Genomic DNA, 18,349 nt, shown 5'->3' with positions numbered 1-18,349 from the left:
ATTAATTCAAGGCGCATGGAGAATGTAGCAGGCATTCAGTGGTATTTTCTTCCCTTGATATAAGGCAAAATTAAGGCTAAGATATCTCAATGACTTTTCGGCTGTGCTCCTTCCAACACCACACAATCTTTCCCTGACTGCGGTGTTTAAAAACTGACAGGTGGTCGCGTGGGCGTGCAAAAGGAGAAATGCTGCCCAGGCAAACACAAGCCCTTAACCAGGTGGCTGCGGCGGCGCGCTCCGGCGCCCAAAATGACTTGCAGAGAAGTTCCAGGGCCTGGGACCTGCAAGGGACACCCCAGTTCCTCTGGCCCCGCCCTCCCCCTGCCCTAGGAACCGTTTCCCCCGCCCGGTCTTGCATAATGTGTCCTTCCTTCCCCCTTCCTTCCGTAACCCTCTCTCAAACTTGACCGTCCGGCGGGGCTCGCTCAGCGCGCGCCCACCGCCCGGGACGGGCCCCGGGGGTGCACAGCGCGCCCCGCCCGGCCGTGGGAGGCGAGCCCCGCGCACGGGCGCCGCAGGCCCCCGGCAGCGCCCGCCGCCGCCCCGGCCGGGGGGAAACTCCAGCCCCGCCGCGCGGGAGGCTGCGCTCGTGCGCCCCGGACGCCCCGCGCCACTCACCGGGGCGCTCTCGGGCAGGTTGTAGCGACACAGAGTGTGGTCCAGGTCGAAGCCGACCACGTCGCAGGCGGCCAGGGAGAAGTGCTGAGCCATAGCTGCGCAGCCTCGCGCGGGGAGGGCGAGGCGCGCGCCGGCCGGCGCAGCAGCGGCGGGACGGACCGGCAGACCCGGCGGGACGCGGGGGCGGGGCGCGGCGGGGCGCGGCGGGGCGGGGCTGCGTGCGCCCCCGGGACGCCGCGCGGCGCTGCACCGCGGCCTCTCGCGCTTCCCGCGCGCGGAGCGCCGCCCGGCCCCGCTTCTCCCCGCCCCTCGCGCTCCCGGCCTCCCCCGCGCCCGGCGGGTCCCCGGGGTGCCCGAAGGCGGGGTGTGACCCGCGCTGCGCCGCTGCTGCAGGTACCGACGGCGCCGCCGAGGCCCTGGTGGCCCGCAGCCCTGGCCCCCCCAAGTTAACCGGGGCTCCCCTTCGTTTTGAAGGCGCCAGGGAAAAGGGAAAATTGTTAAGTTACACTTGACCCTATAAGATTTTGGAGACGATCTCATTCCCTAATGTTGCTCTGATGATATTAGCCTAGAATTTGGAGGATCTTTCCGCCCACGAGATCTTAGACCATGGCTTGAACCAAAAACTTCATATCCATAGTAAATTCTTAAGTATGTTCCTAAGCAGTAAACTGGGAGACCTTTCACACACGCCCACAGCCACACACACAGCCACACACACGCCCCTGAATGCCTCAGAAAAGGAATTTATTAGAAATCGTGAGGGACCATTCTGCTAGGTGACACTGATTAAGGAAACCAGTATTGGTTCTTATATTTGATTATCTTGTTTTTCATTGCAATGAACTTTTCTATGAAAGGACATCAGAAACTTCATAGAACATACGGCAGGAGAGAGAACTTTATGCAAACAAGATTTTAAGGTTTTAATGATTTGAGTGACAATTTTCTCAATTATTTTAAGGACTGCATAGCTAGTATTTTATATGCATAGGAGAAAAGTTAATCCATTACATACAATGAATGCTTAGGGCATTTAATTCTCTCTGAAAATCCCTGGATATGAAGGGTTAGGGCTTAAAGTCATTTAACAGAGGAAATACAAATCATTTAAAAGAGAAAATACAAACCTTATTAAAAAAAATATATAAGTCTATTATCGTTGTACTGCTTCTGTTTTAAATTTAAAGGAACACTTTGCCCAATAGAAAAAATCAATAGTCATGACATAATAAAAATATAATTGATTGACAATTATGTTTAACCCTTAGAAATACTAAGCATTATGAGGCTAATAGACCAATCAAGGCAATAAATAGTTCAATCTGGTAGGACACTTATTATACCTAGTGGACCCATTTGAATACATTGATAACTTGTTTCATTATAACTCTTAAAAGCCCCAAACAAATCTCTCTGGAATAGGAATAGGAAAGAATCCTCAAGAAGATTGAGCTGTTTACTCATAAGAGCCCAACAACCACATCTTAATGTTTGTGAATAAAAAGAGAAAAGACTAGGTTGTTTCACAGCTAGTACCTATTTCCCTTTCATGAGGTTGTGGGCCATAGTGTTGACCTTAGCATTCCTCTTGGCCTTCTACAGTAGAGCGCCTGCCAAGGTGAAATTTCCAGGTAGACTTCCAATTGGAGGCCACAAGTCTCCTTGGAGGGATACCTTCTTTTATTGTTGGAATAGGCACTTTAGGGACTTCCCTTAGTAATGTAAATGTACAATTGATTTTATTATTACCAGAGGGAAGAGCGCAAAAGCATTGTTTTTGATGACTTAAGTGGCCCTGGGATTGGAGTTGGCCAACAGCTCTGGACATGATCACCAATAGTCATATCTATTTTCTGAGTAACAACTGTTCCTCATATCCAGAGAGCCCTTGTGCTAGAGAGTATATGACATTCACACTTTGTGGGACAATTTAGCAAATAATCCAGTCCTATCATCCTGAAAGATCTTACCCTTTGAGCTCTACTCACTTTTCCTGGTTAATACTTCAAATCTGCATCTAACTCCTCTAAGAACATCTGAGATGGCTCCCATCCCTTCCTGCACTCCTTGTATAACCCTGGACTTAAATACAAACATTCACTTTCTGTCATAAGGCTATTTTCAAATAACAATATTTCCTTTTTCCTGTATATTTTATCACATTTACTGGTAAAATACCGCAGCTCTTCTGTTATTAACCAAAAGTTCAATGTTTCACTCAGATACCGATTTATTTCTGTTTCTTTGAGTGATATGTTAAATACTGAAACTCATATAACTTAACACCAAAACAAAAACTAAACAATCCCATTAAAAAGTGCACAGAGGACCTGAGTAGACATTTCTCCAAAGAGGATACACAGATGGCTAATAGACATATGGAAAAGATGCTCTACATCACTAATCACCAGGGAAATGCAAATTAAAAATCACGATGAGATACTACCTCACACGTGTCAGAATGGCTATCATCAATAAACCAACAAACCATAAATGCTGGTGAGGATGTAGAGGAAAGAGAACCCTCACGCACTGTTGGTGGGAATGTAAATTGGTGCGGCCACTATGGAAAACAGTATGGAGAATCCTCAAAAAATTAAAAATAGAGGTGCCGTACACCCAGCAATTCCACTTCTGGGTATTTATCTAAAGAAAACAAAAACACTAATTTGAAAAGTGTATGCACCCCTATGTTCATTGCAGCATTACTTACCTATAGCCAACCTAGGTGTCTGTTGATAAGTTACTAGACAGCCACCCAAATCAGAGGGGGCTCTCCTCTCCTCAGCTCTTGTCACACGAGAAAGAATTCAGACGCGTGACAGAAAGCAGTGTTGAAGCAAAGCAAGCACATTTATTAGAATACACTTGGCCTTAAGCACAAGTGGATAACTCAGCTAGTCTGAGCTCACTGCCTGGGGCAGGGGCAGGGTGGTGGTGTCAAGGGTTTTATACTTTTCCCTCTGCAGGTTTCAAGGTTCCCCCGCTGGATAGACTAAATTTCAAGGTTCCCTTTTACATTGTTGTGGGTTTTCCCAGAATTTATGAGACTATCTGGTGATTTTTATCTTGGCAAGTGCCAAGATCACTGACTTCTCTGTTCAGTGGAAGAGCTAAACTCCCCTTTTTCTCCCCTCCTTTCCCTTCTCCTACCCTAGCAGTTTCTATCCTGCCTAACAGATGAATAGGCATAGATGTGGCCTGTATCTGTATACCATATGAATTCACTTATATGTGGAATCTAGAAAACAAAACAAATGGATAAATAAACCAAACAGAAACAGAACCTGAGATACAGACAACAGGTGATGGTTGCCAAAGGAGAGGCAGGTGGAGAAATGTGAGGGAGGTGGAGGGATGTGTTCACCCCAGATCCATATTTTGAAGGTGTAAGCCCTATATTTGGAGAAAGGGAGTTTAAAAAGGTAAGTATGGTTGAGGTCATAAGAGTGGGGCCCTAATTTGGTATGACTGGAAGAGACATATTGAAGAGGAAGATGTGCCAGAGATGCACATGCTCAGAGGAAAGGTCATGTGAGGATACAGGGGAAAAGGTGCAGTCTGAAAGCCAAGAGAGGTTTTACCATAAACCAGTCCTACCGGCACCTTGATCTTGGACTTCTGTTCCCCAAAACTGTGAGAAAATAATTTTCTGTTGTGGAAGCTACCCAGTCTGGTATTCTGTTAAGGCAGTCTGAGCAGACTAACATAGTAAGGACATTTGACTCTAATCAATGTTGTGGAAAATGTAGCAGATAATATTTGTCATTTAAAAGATCCCTAAATGGCAGAAACTTTGGCTTAAGTTATTTATAGGTTTTTAAAATTTTGGTACTTTTACTTGTGCATAATATTAATACTATGCTGTGAAGTTTTAGAGGTTTTTTTAGTTTTCCATGTCCTGAGCTTTTTCTTATAAGTAGGAAATTATGGAATAATTTAGAAGTGATCAGAAATAAGAAGTAATGATATATATTGCTGATTTTCTAGAATTGAATTTTATTTTTATAACTGAGCTGCATTTTAATAAACAGAATACTATAATTTAGTAACTTTAACCTTAGGTATGCCTTTTACTTAACTTGTTACTTACCTAACTAATAACTTTGTGAACAGCTAGCTTAAGTTTTAGATTCTAAAATAACTCAGTAAATGATCTTTTGTGGATTTATAATGCCATATGTTAACACCTGTATTGTAAATGCTATTTACCAAACTGTTATTTTGGGGCAGAGCTGGGGTAATGGCCTGTTTATTTTTCAGTAGGTTAAAATACGAGTTTCTAAATACCCCAGAGTGAACATTGTAATGTTCCACCTTTTATATAATCTAAGCCAATATCCACATCTATGGATCATATAATTTGTTTAAGGGGGAACATCAAAATTTATTTAGTAATTTGAAAGAAGATAAAATATACAAATGCCTAAAAATTAATCCCTGCATCATTTCAACATTAGCTATTTAGCTAAATAGAACCAAAAGCTGATTTGTAATACTGGACTGTGGCCTTAAGATGGCAGTAGTTCTGCATTAAGAATATTTTTCATTTGATTTCTTTAGTACTAATCTTAAAATCCTTAAATTTCAAAAATAAAAATACATTATTTTCTTCTTTCCATTTCTGCTCTTGTCACAAGAAAAGAAACGTAATTAGAAATTTTGCTGTGTTTGTGTGTGTGTGTGTGTGTGTGTGTGTTTATTTTTGATGGTGATGCGGGAGGATATGATGGGACAAAGCCTTTCAGTAGGAAATTTTGTATTACGGTGTGTCTGAATAAAAAACTAAATGTTTAAATTATGAGATGAGTTCCTTTTGGAGAGAGAGCTAAAGTATGAAATGACTAAACTGTGATTCAAAAGATTTCAGATGATGTAGTAATGGATTGACATTTAAGACAAATGTTCCATTTTGGGGTTAAGTTCAAACAATCAACTTAACAATATGTGATGGGGAATCTTGACTTAGCATCTGTTAAGTTAGAAATAAAATGTGGATAAAGTCAAGGCAAACTCAGCTAGTTCCCATTTAAACTCACTTCCGTCTTCGTAGGCACTTCACTGTGCTTCCCTTTGCCTTGGCCGCCCTGGGAGTGGGGCTTCTAAATTGCAGAAGAGTTCACATGCCTCAGGGAGTCTGGGGAGAGGCTTTGGTCCTTGGTTAATGGAATCCATACAACTGCTCTTCCTCAGGTGGGCCATCCCTGTCAGCCTCTGGTTGCCTCTGCACACCAGCCACATTGCTGGCAACCCTCCCTGCTGCATAAACTCTGAAACACTCCAGTAACAGTGTCTTCAGAAAAACTGAGTTTTGACCCAAACCTTGAGACCGAGGTTGCCATTCCACACTCAGCCAAGCTCTGCACCTCTTCTGAGCAGCCCCAGGAAACCTTCACAGGAAACTTTCAGCTTTCGAACCTCAGAAAAGGGGGGTCTGTGTCATGGTAAGGGAAGGCGGGGTGGCTACCTCAGACCCTCTCTCAGTGTAGATGTGACAGGGTGTAGGGACCCTTTCTCGGGGAACCACACAAATGGCCAAAAGATGAAAAAACTGTTACATATCAATGTTCAGAAGTTACCCTTGTCCTTAGGAAATCACTGGAAACGTTTTGTTGTGGTAAGAGACTGCTAGAATGGTACTCTTCCCATAAGGGACCTTCAGTTTAGAGAGGGAGATGACACAAGATCTAATAATTACTATTCAGTACTGCGAGTCTGGCATGGCTTCTTCAACTTAGGCTGGACACCCTACTCAAAATGTTCTTCTCTCCTGTATCAGCCAGGATTCTCCAGAGAAACAAAACCAACGGGATATAAATAGACAGACAGATAAATAGATAGATGATAGATCGATATAGAAGTAGATATTAGAGGAGATTTATTTCAGGGATTGGTTCATACAATGTGGAAGCTGAGAAATCCTGTAATCTGCCATCGGTAAACTGGAAAACTGAGGAAAACGGGCGGGGAAGTTCAGTGCGAGTGTGAAGGCCCAGAACCATGGTCCCTGATGTCTGAAGGCAGGAGAGGGCGGATGCCTTGGTCAAGCGGCCGGAGTAAACTTACCCTTCTCCGCCTTTTCGTTCCCTTCAGGCCCTCAGTGGGTGGGTGGTGCCCACCGGCATTGGTGAAGGTGGTCTTCTCTCAGCCTACTGATTCAAATGCTACTCTCTTCCAGAAACACCCTCATAGACAACCCAGGAATAAAGCTTCACCAGCTGCCAGAGCGCCCGTGACCAGTCAGGTTGGCACATAGAATTAACGAGCATACATGCCCTCCTTCGTTTCCTAACTGCGACTCCCATGCAAGCTGCCCCCATATTACCCTTGGAAATAAGATTAAGTATTTCATCTAGCTGCGGGGAACTGGAGATATGTTTTTTGCTGGTTGTTTTATTATTATCTGTTTTTATGTCAGGCTTCTATACTAGCTGTAAGTTGTTTCAGGCTGGGGACTGTGCCTTACTCACATTTGTACCTTACTAACGACACACAGCCTGGCACATAATGTTCACTGAATGATGAATGAATGAATGAATGAATGAATGAATGAATGAATGAATTTCCATTTCCTAATTTCTATCTTCATCCATTGTGAGGTTTTGAATGGGTGCAAGGAAGCTTTTACTTGGAGGCAGGAAGCCCTGTATTTCACTGACACTCTGAATTCCATGTTCTCACGTTTCACAGACTTATAATGAAGGGTTTAATTACTTGGAGCCTCAATTTCAGGCAGTGTTCTGACAACTATTAATTTTTAGTTATTTCAAATACCAGTATAAGTGTATCGCGCACTAATTTTTTATTTGACCTCCAGTGGACTCTTGACTATCCGTACCAAGAGCTCTCATGCAGGCTGTATAAATAATCGCAGGGTAAAAACGGCTTAAGCCAACATTTTGGGAACCTAAGAATTAACTTACTCAATAACACTTACTTTTTAATAGTATATCATGTAGAAAAATACTTATTTTGGAAACTTTGGTTTATATATTTTATTGTGAGGTTCACAAGATTCTTCTAGTTTCCATTATAAATTCCACCTATATTGAGATAATACTGCCTACTAAACTCTCTTCATTATAATTGCTGACCGTGAAAAGTAGAACTTTTTATCAGCTGCAATTTATTCTTGTTCTTAAAGCTATATTTTTAAAATGTCATTTGAACATACAAACAGTTCTTAATGAGAATAGTGGAATAAATGCTGCTTATGGCTTACAGTTGGAAGTGTCAATATATGCATAATTTATTATTATTAGTCTCTTCTGGAAGTTAACCATGTAAGTAACATAAACAACAGCATTTCCATTTTCTCATTTTATCTTGTTCCTTTTCATCCCCAAATATGAGAGTGCTTTATGGAGAGTCACAAGTGCTACAGGATCTCTGGGTCCACACAGGCCCTTCTCTGCTCTGCCTTTCCCTCTTTGCGACGTGTGTTTGTGAACACACTCACCCAGTGCATATGAATGTGGGTAGGGGTACTTGTCAGTGAGTAGAGAAATAGCAAACACCACTGAGGTTCTTCTACATGCCAGGTATTGTGTTAAGAAGATTAATTAATGACTTCATTAAATCATCACAACACAGAAGTAGGTAAGAGTACACTTATTTTACACACGAAATTCAAATCCAGATCTGTGTGACAATAAATCAGCCACATACGCTTTTTTTAAAAGCTCTATTTTACGTTTCTACTTGAATAGTTGTTTAGACTAAAGCTATTTGTATAATATGTGTGTTGTGGAAAAACAAAAAAGAAGCAAATAGAATGAAAGTGAAAATTCCCTTTCACCATCACTCAACACATGTCATTTCTCTTCCCAGAAATAACTGCTGTAAGTTGAATGAATGTCCTTATAAACCAATCCTAACATACAAAATGTAAATCTATTTTTATATTTACACTAATATATTTATATTTCCATATATATTTATATATATATTTACCAACATACCTTAGTCCCCCCTCTACATTTCCTACTCCTTGAAGATTTTAATTCCTACCTCATTGTAATTTTTTCCATCTCCACTTCTTTATTATTTTTTAATAATTCCAACACCCTAGCCTCTAAAGTCCTTACCTTCCCTTCTACCTTGATCTTGTCAGTCAGGTTTTCAACTCCAACAATTCTTTGTGTTCACTGATATCCACAATCCAATGATCCCCACCTCCTTTACACTGTCCTTCACTACCATTATGTTCTCATTTCTTTCTGCCCAGCTGAATATTCATGAAGAATCATTATAATCACTTAATTGATACATCCTTAATTTCTATATTCCTTTTTTACCTCTTCACACTCTTACAAAAAAATCACAACCCTGGTGGTAGAAGGTTTCAAAAACAACCATAACTTTTTCTTTCCCTGTATCCATGCCTCTTGCAATATGACTGTGCTATCTCTCCCAAAAGAAATAGTCTATTTCTCTATGCCTTGAATTGGGCCTAGCCCTGTGGGTTGCTTTGGCCAACACCATGCGGTGGAAGATATTTTGCCAGTTCTGGGCCTAAGTCACAAGGGGCCTTGAGGAACTCACACTCTTTCTGGGAACCCTGATGCCGCAGTGTGAATAAGGCTGAGCTACCCTGCTGCGTGATGAGGTACTACTATCCCAGTAACTCGAGTCATCCTAGCCTGTAGTCAGTAAACTGCCAGATATGTGAGCAAAACCATTCAAGACTAGTTATTTCCCATGTGCTGACCTTAGACCATGTATGAGTTCAGCCACGATCAGCCAAGCTTGGTTCAGATCAACAAGACTACCCAGTTTACCATATATTCCTAAACAATAACACTGTTTTAAGCCACTGAGTTTTGGGTTAATTGTTATATAGCAATATCTAGCAGATATAAAAGTTGAATTCAGCTCTTTTTGTTACTTGTATTTATACCTGAGCAGCTGATCCTGGCTGAAAAAAATACACACAGTCGTTGTACATGTGTTTTAATGAGTACTTAATGCTACTGGGCAATCATTCTTTACTGCCCTGGTACATCCATTAAACTGCTGTTGTAGATGACTATTTTGTGTTTTTCCCCTTGTCTAACTGCTACCACTTCCACCCTCAAGTGTTTATTTTCTAAAAAAATACCCCCTACCAACAAGCATAATACTTAGGTACTCTACCTAGTTATTAGTTATTAGGAGTCTGTGTGTCCATCCCAAACTCTTTGGGGTTCTCCTATGTCCAACAACCAGATTCCAGGCTGGTTAGGCTCAATTTTCCGGATTCGTCAAGGGGCCTTAGAAGTGGACTGTCCCCATGGGAGTGTTCTATTATCTTTGACCTTGAGAATAAACAATAATGGTATCCAACAAGTCCGATACCCTGGGATGCCATGTTCATAACTGCTGGGAGATATTGAAGGTATCCAGGAGATGTAACACTCTGCTTCTGGGTCAAAAACCCATTTTCCTTCAGTTTTCATTCTCCAGCGTACACTGTCTGGTAAGATGTGTCAGTGTCCAGCTGTGTGTAACCGCCGCGAGAGCTGATCTGCTGTAATGGAACAAATGAAGGTATCTGGTTCCAGGCAGTGTTTACATCAGGATCTATGACCTAGGAAAGGTGATTCCTTATTTCTCTGAAACAAAGATGCACAGACTTTCTCCAGTACCTGGCATATAGGAAGTACAGCAGCTCCTCAGAAAAACATCGTTTCATTCAACGTCATTTCGTCATAATGTTGATGAGACAAAAAATCAACTGGGCTGGAGGGGCACTGTTTGTGCAGAGTTTATACGTTCTTCCCACATGCGCCTGGGTTTTCTCTGTGGACTCTGGTTTCCTCCCACGTGTCAAAGATGTGCATGTGAGGTGAACTGGCGAGTGCGTGTTGTCCCAGCCTGAGCGGGTGTGGGGGCGATGCGCCCTGTGATGGAGGGGTGCCCTGGCCGGCTGGCTTCCCCCTCGCACCCTGCGCTGCCGAGAGAGGCTTCGACCCTGAATTAGAATAAGCGGTCCTTACTTGCTTGCTAGTAATCTTTCTAAAATGTATGTAGAGCTCACATTTATTTCAATGTTTAATATTAGAAGTGTCTTAAGTACTTATTTAGAAGTTTGGTGATATATTTGTGACCAGAAATAAGCCGTAGGAATTTAACTATTTTGTGCGTATCAAAATTGTTTTCGTTTTACTGCCTTTTGCTTAAAGTTGCAAACGACCGGGTTAGGTGAGGACTTAACTGTGGTCAGAAAATGTTCCTTCAATGAGTAAGGGAATGTGTAAATAAATACAATGAGCAGGGAAAAAGTTCAGAGGTGATTACAGTTTAAGTTAGGGAGGAGAGAGGCCGTAATGTAGAGAAAGGTCAAATTGAATCAGCACCTGGAGCCTGCTTACAAGGATCAATTTTGAAATTCGAATGAGGTGAGTGAGAAGCCCTGGAACTTAACGACCACTTTGCCTGAGGAGCAAGCTGAAGTCAACAGGCATCTTTGTGGGAGGCAAGGCAGGAGCCCTGGGCGCTCCAGGTCGGGAGGAGAGCAGTCCTAGGGCCGCAGTGTCAGTCACAGAGGATCCCTGTGGGACACGCTCATCCCACGGCCACATGAGGAACCAGGACTTCCCATCAGACACCTGGAAACTAATTCCTGCTCGGCCTTTACTATGTGACCTCAGGCAAGCTACTTAAGGCCTCTGAGCCTCAGTTTTTTATTTTGTAGTAAAAGTAAATGACCACACCGACATCACAGGTAAGAGCACATAAAACAGAATGCGTAATATGCGTCTATTTTTATATGAATTACTTTATTAATCTAATGTGGTGAGGGCTTAAGACATTTTAGTTTTCATTCCTTTTATTTTTTAGAGAGTCAATCTGATATACAGATAATTTTAAGTTATCTTTGGCTAGCTGAAGTTCTAACTGGGAGACAAATTTTTCAAGAGAATGGAGATGCACTCTAATAAAAATATTTTGTAATATTGCATTCCTACTTTTGTTGCTCTGATCAACATCTTTCTTTGTAAAGTTCAGATTCAAATTGCTGGCAGAGTGAAAGATATTTTGTTGTTGTTGTTGCTGCCGCTATTTTAATTTAGAGAATCAGCACATGAACACTCATGTGATGGAAGTACAAATACTGCCTGGGTCTGCAAGGTCATCTATGCAACCAGCTCACTGCACCACATTAGTCAGAGAAAAACACACATATGAGTTGATATGAAGTGTGAAATGTGTGACCTTTGAACAGTTAAGTTCAATGATTAGTTTTCTTCCTCACAAGAAATGCAACAAAGGCGTTAGACATGTCAGTGACCAACCAAAGTCAATTCAGCATTGGGTTTATGGGTTATTTTCATACCCTTTGTTTCTTTATCTTTGTTGTAGTTGTACAAAGACTGAAATGGATATAAAACAATAACACATTTCATTTGTTAAAAACAATGATAGCAAAAATATACGAGTGGATTCATTTTTAAAATCCAGAAAAAAATCCCGAACAGTTGCAAATAAAACATGTGAAATACAAAATGAAGGGTTATTCTGAATTTTTTAGAATAGAACAGAACAGATTGCTTTAGAATAATTTAGAGATAAGTCATTTTGACCTTTCCTGTTTGGAACATAAATTTACACATATAAGTAGGAAACACACATGTATCTGTATATATACCTACGTATATGACACCCATCATAACATACTGTAAGGTAAAAATGAATAATTTTAGGAAAATCTAGCATTATCTGGCAATTGTCATATAAACTTTTGATGACAGTATTATTCATAGCAGAAACAGATATATAAGATGCTTAGGAGATGAGAATATATAAGTGAAATGGCTCAACTTAATTTAAAATACTAAAAGATAACACTAACAATTATGATGAAGTTAAGAAACTCTACTTTGCAGAAGGAGTTTATAGAAAGGAATCACTGTTAAGGAATGTTAAGGAATTAACGTTAAGTGAAGAGCTGTTAAGTGCCAAAATTTTATATTTATTGTCTTGTTACATTTTCACATTCTGTAGTCTACAGGGTCCTGCAGATCTGGCCCCTCTAGCTTTCATTCTCACCTCTACCACTGTCCTCATTTTGTTTAAGCTAGCCACAAAGACCTTCTTTAAGCATCTAGGTAATGTGAGGTTCTTTCCTATGTCACAACTTTGCACATGCCATTACTTTATCATGAAAAATTTTTAAATTTTGTTCAAATTTAATGTTGCCCCATGTATATCCAGTTACCTACAAAAATAAGGTAACTGGTTAAGCTCATTTCGTCAGTCATTCTGCCTTCTACCCCAGCTCATCTTCAAGTCTTCAATAAAGTCTCCCTCTTCAAGTCTCAGCTTAAATGTCCCTTCCTCAGGAAGCCTCTGACCAGGCTGAAGTCCCCTTTATAGCTTTCATCACAATTGACATACTAGATCTGTCTATAATTATTGGTGTAATCTCTAGCTTTCATGCTAGGCTATAAACTCAATAAGGACAGAGACTATGCCTATCTGGTTCAAGGGTTTTCTCCAAGACCAGACAAGGTGTCTATCATATAGTACTTCATAATTTGTCGATTGATTTCCTCCATCACTACTAAATTATTATTATGAGGAAGTTTGAAGCTTGAAAGTTAAGCCATTTGCCAAGGTTATATAGCAGGCAAAGGGCACTAATATCACTCTTGTATTTTTTCTTCTTTTTACACCTTAATTTGGGGTTGAGAGACACCCTTTCATAGTTAAACCAGAGCAAAAGACGGAGGTCTATGTCCCCAGTAGGAGGAGGGAACAAAAGAACTAGAAGTGAAGAGAGTTAATTTCTCACCCAATTTCAAAATAGACTTTTGAGTCCTTACTAGGAACAACAGTTGTAAAAGAAAGGCTTTATATTGTAAGAACCAACTTTTGGGAGGAAAGAAAAGTTATTATTACTATTTTTGTAATTTATAGCTGGAATTTAAATAATCACAACAAAATAATATTAACTAACTTATTGAGTGCTTTGTTTCAAAATTTTTATAAGCATTTTACATCTATTAACTCATTTTATCTTTACAACAATCTATATAATCCCCTTTTTTCCAGATGAGAAAATGGGCATAATGAGGTGAAAAGTAGAAAAAGAAACTTATGTGCTCATAGTCACATAGTAAATAGACATAGAAAAGCCAAAGCCTGGGGGGACCTAGCAGTCTATTCCATCCACAGTGGGGAAATGCATCGATGATGATATGAGATCTGGTTTCTCTCTCAAAAGGAGAGAAGAGGTCAACAAGCAGATGGGAAGAAGAGAATGAGAAGGGCCTTGATGAGAGCTAAGACCCCCTTGGGTGATTCACCTTTCCAGTCTTACTCCTATGCAAGGAAAGAATCTTAAAATGAGTTTTCTATATGGCTTTTTATATATAGTGATGGCCCTACCCCATGGCAATTTGAATACAGTATATGAACTTATACTATCCATGAAAATTTGGCCAGATTCACTAAAAGGTATATTTTTAAATATATATTTTAAAAAATTTTTGCTTAAATTTAACTTTGCCCTATGTATATTTATTTACCTGCAGAAATAAGACAACTGGTTTAGTTCATTTCATTAGTCATGTAAAATAAACAAAGAAGCACCAGCATATTTCATTACCCGAAGGTAAAGTTACCAACCATTGGGTTGTCTGCGACTTCCCCAATGTTAACACAGAAAGTCCTTTGTACCATGAGATCCTCAGTCCCCAGCAAACCTGGAGAGTTGGTCACCAGCAGCTACATACAAAACATTAAACTCTGTAACATCAAAAGCATGTAAACAAAGGTGTTAGTCACTAAGAATTACGATGAGTCGGTTCCAGCATGACTGGTTTTAGCTTTGTAGAATACGATGATATTCCTCTTAGGTCCTAAGTAGACTTCTCTCATTTGGACTCATGGAGGGCTTCTTGAAGCAGGTCTCTGATTTGAAAATTTTCTTGTTTTCTAAGGAGAAACGAGATACCTAACTGTGAAACACCAAGAGTTAGGATAGAAGAAGTATCTGTAATAGCTTTGCTGGCCATGCAGGGGTAATGTAGAAGCAGGTGCTTTTGACTCCTGTGTCACTGTGGAGGACAGGAGTCCAGACAGTACAAGAAAGCTCTGACAATTTCCTTCACCCTGGCAGCAGCCAGGAGCCAGGATTATGGACTCTGTTGACAGCTCTCTTATTAATTCCCTCAACAGTCCTTGGCATCATAGCCAAACTTCATTTTAAGCTCTCAGTCTGTCATCTCTGGATAATTCTTAGTTATCTCACAATGTTGTTGTGGGAAATGATTAATATTTATGAACACATTTAAATAAAAAATTGCAGTATAAATATTATTGCATGAATTGAAAAATTGTTTCTTACATAATATTATGCACAGAAGGAAAATAGGTCATGGACTATAGTGTCTTCTTGGAACAGTTTTGAAATAATGACCAGCTATCTGCTGCTTCCCCTTTCATTTTTAATAAGTTTAGTGTTTTTCTTATTTAATATTTTCAACAGTGATTTCTGCTGAATTTATTATTATTATTATTGTACTGATGCATTTTGTTTCCTGTTACATTCAACACATCTCATTGACTATGATTTTCCTCCATTGAAATTTGTACTTAACTTGTTATTACTTAAGAATAACTATTAAAACCCATTGCTTAAGAGATTAGATATTTCTCTAGTCAAGTTCATTGCACATCAAATTTCTGTTACATGAATTCCTGCCTCATCTTACATTCTCATGTATAAAATTAAAAGTGTATTTAACTGGAATAAAATGGGATTTTGAACATAATAAAATTATACGTAAGCATTTGGTTAAGCTTATGTATCATAAAATAGAGAAATCATACCTTTCTCCTAAAATACATAACATATTAATAACCATTCTCAAAGTATTCATACTGGTGATGTTTTACAAATGGCAAAAATCTAAATACATTAAATGTTAAAAGATCATCCAGTTCAGAAAGATTATTTTAAACATTCTGCCTCATATATTGTGACAGCAGGGAGGTAACGGTTATTTTAATAACTTAACTTTTAACAGTTTAACTTCTAGAAGTATCATGTCTAACTTTAAGATCAAGATTATTATTGTGCAGGTTTCTCTCATTGCTCATAACTTCAACCTATATAACTCCAACCGTACCTGCTATTTTAGGTAAGACACTGACTGTGCTTTTCCAGCACCAAATGTATCGCAATAAGGAGGACAGCCATTTCAGACTGAGTGTCTTGGCATCAGTACTTTAGTAGAATCAACACTGATGCAGGGCCTGGTTCTCAATAATGCATATTCAGAAACTTTATTCAAATCAAATTACCCCAAAATGATCAAATTTATAAAATATATTCTAGTTAATCAAATTCATAGGAGAATGTCAAATTATTAATTCCTAATAACAGATATTCTTGGGAAGCTAGTAAGATACATTCAGGAATCCAAAACAGAGAAAGTTGCTTAGTGAATACAGAATCTGAAAAAGGTAATTAAACAGGTGATAACTCCATTCTAATATGTCCTAGAATGTGATCCTTTCTCATTCTGACCCAAATTATCTAATAATAACTGGTAACTAAAATCAGAGCACAATAGAGACACATTGGTACATCTTTTTTGTCCACTCTTCTGTTTCAGTACTTCTTATCAGTGCATGGAAAATACTTCTGTAAAACACAGCAAACTGCCTCATGGCAAACATATTGCATCTTGTAGGACCCATTTCAAAGGGATATTTTCTTTTTCAGGGAGAAATCTAATTTTTGTTAAGATTTAGGGAGTGATCTAATCTTACCAGTAGTTCATATTCTCCTAGATACTCTCCTCCCCCCATTACTCTTTCTTTTGGGGTAAGAAATATTAATCATGCTCTGTTGATTGTGATTGTTAGCTATAGTTATCAGAAATATTAATCATTTTCTGTTAACTGTGATTGTTCTGTTCTAATTAGAAAAAGCACTTTCTAACCTGGCTGAGAGTTTTACTCCCCTGGACATGGGAGTTGACCTTGGAATGTGAACCATGCTCCTTAACTGCCTATCATCATGGAAAGATGAACAACTTTGTTGCAGAAACAAAGGGGTCCTGGAGGCACCCCACCCTTTTGGAACCCCCAACCTGCATTTCCTGTAAACCATTATACTCATTCTTACTCCTTTTTGTTCACTTCTCCATGTAATCTTTGTCCTTCTACCCAATATCAGGAACTGGCTTATGGGGGACAGGGAGAGCAGATTTTCGTGGATGAGCCCTGCTCTCCCATTTTGCTGGCAATATTGAAATAAACGCTCATATATGATTCAACCTTGTCTCTGCTTAATTGGCTGAAGTAGCGACAGGCAGCCCGGACCCATTGTGTCCGGTTTCATTTCTACAAGAAGTCTAACTTTATCTAGGTTATCAGTCAATATGGGTTAGGTTAAGGTCCTACAAGAAACAGCCCTTAAAATCTCTGAGAAATAACTTTTGTTGTTTTAACAGCCCTTAAAATCTGTGAGACCTGAAGCAACAAAGGTTATTTCTCCATTGGGTTATATGTACCTGTCTGGTCAGTGAGGCTGTGCTGCAGGTTTTGCTCAGCCAGGGAAGTAGGCTAATAGATCACGCCTCATCTGGAACATTGTGGTCATGGTAGGGGAAAGAAATGCATTTAATTGCACATTCCTCTTAAAGGTTTTTAGATGGAAGTGATACACATCAATTCTAATATTTCGTTGGTCAAAGCAAATCATATGGTAATGTTTATCTTCAAAGGAATAGGAAAGTATAATTCTACCATGTGTTTAGAAGAAGAGAACTGGAAGTATCCTTGAACAGCAATAATAAATACCACAGCTAGTCATTTTGATTAATATTTTCATTTTTAAAGATTGATTTTCAGACCCTGTTCTCAAATTCAGGGATTAGTAGCTTAACAAATATTCATTTAAGTGTCAATTTTTTTCAGTGTACTTTTCTCAGCTCTGTGTATGATACAAAGAAGAAACAAGTATTGATCTAAAGACTTGTGTATAATAGAGCACAGTGTTTCTGCTATAGCACTTGGTACTTCTGCTTCATAGCTCTTAGAAAATGGTTCTAACAATTTCTGTAAATATTTGTGTAATTATGTCTCCTCCACTAGTTTATAAATTCTATATAAGGTACAGAGCATAGCTCTTTTCATATTTATATTCTCAAGATCAAGCAGCATGCCTGATACTTAGTAGGTGATGTTCAATGATTATGTGTTTAATAAATTATAAAAGAAGAAAACTTTGTGGAAGTCAAAGAGGTAGATGAAAGGTTAGGGGTTGGTGGTGCGCATGCAGGCTAAATAGCCATTTCAGGCAGATGAATAAAGAAAAATTAAATTTATTAAAAGGGGATGGGAATATCCAAAGGGAAGGGCTACACAGCACTGAGTCAAAGGGTATTGGATCCATGATGTCAGCAAAAATATACTTGGGACAGTGAAACAAGAAAGAGCATAGAAGTAGCAACAGGAGAGCCTAGGCCGGGCTGCTTTGGTTCACTGAGAAGTTGGAGAGAAAGAAGGGGGCCTTGGAGACAGGTTCAGGGGGTAAACCCAGGATGACTGCTGCTGCCCATTGCTCCCCTGTTTGCAAGTCTCATGGTGTCCCCTTGAAGAGAAGGAGGGGGAAGGAGATGGCACTGCTGTGCTCCCCTGGGGGGAGCTCGCATTGGGTCCTTTATCTCTTGAAACCTGAAGGGAGGTCTCAGTAGACTATTCATCAGCTTTCCAGGTGTGCTCTTAC

The 18,349-nt window shown here is 39.9% G+C and overlaps 1 protein-coding gene across 2 annotated transcripts in view; it reads right to left on the bottom strand.

Annotated features, from left to right (window-relative positions):
- The window catches only part of NT5DC1 (5'-nucleotidase domain containing 1), a 108,110-nt gene extending 107,352 nt beyond the window's left edge, over window positions 1-758 (bottom strand). For both annotated transcript variants that reach the window (XM_087817568.1, XM_087817569.1), the window contains exon 1: window positions 622-758. In XM_087817568.1, the coding sequence (XP_087673694.1) occupies window positions 622-714 (93 nt within the window). In that variant the 5' untranslated portion in view covers window positions 715-758. The remainder of the gene's footprint in view (window positions 1-621) is intronic.
- Between the last annotated feature and the right edge of the window lie 17,591 nt (window positions 759-18,349).

Source organism: Miniopterus natalensis, chromosome 5 (assembly GCF_054644295.1).
Source record: "Miniopterus natalensis isolate mMinNat1 chromosome 5, mMinNat1.hap1, whole genome shotgun sequence".
NCBI lineage: Eukaryota > Metazoa > Chordata > Mammalia > Chiroptera > Miniopteridae > Miniopterus > Miniopterus natalensis.
Note: the sequence above shows the minus strand (reverse complement) of the source record. Positions and strands in the feature narration are given on the sequence as shown.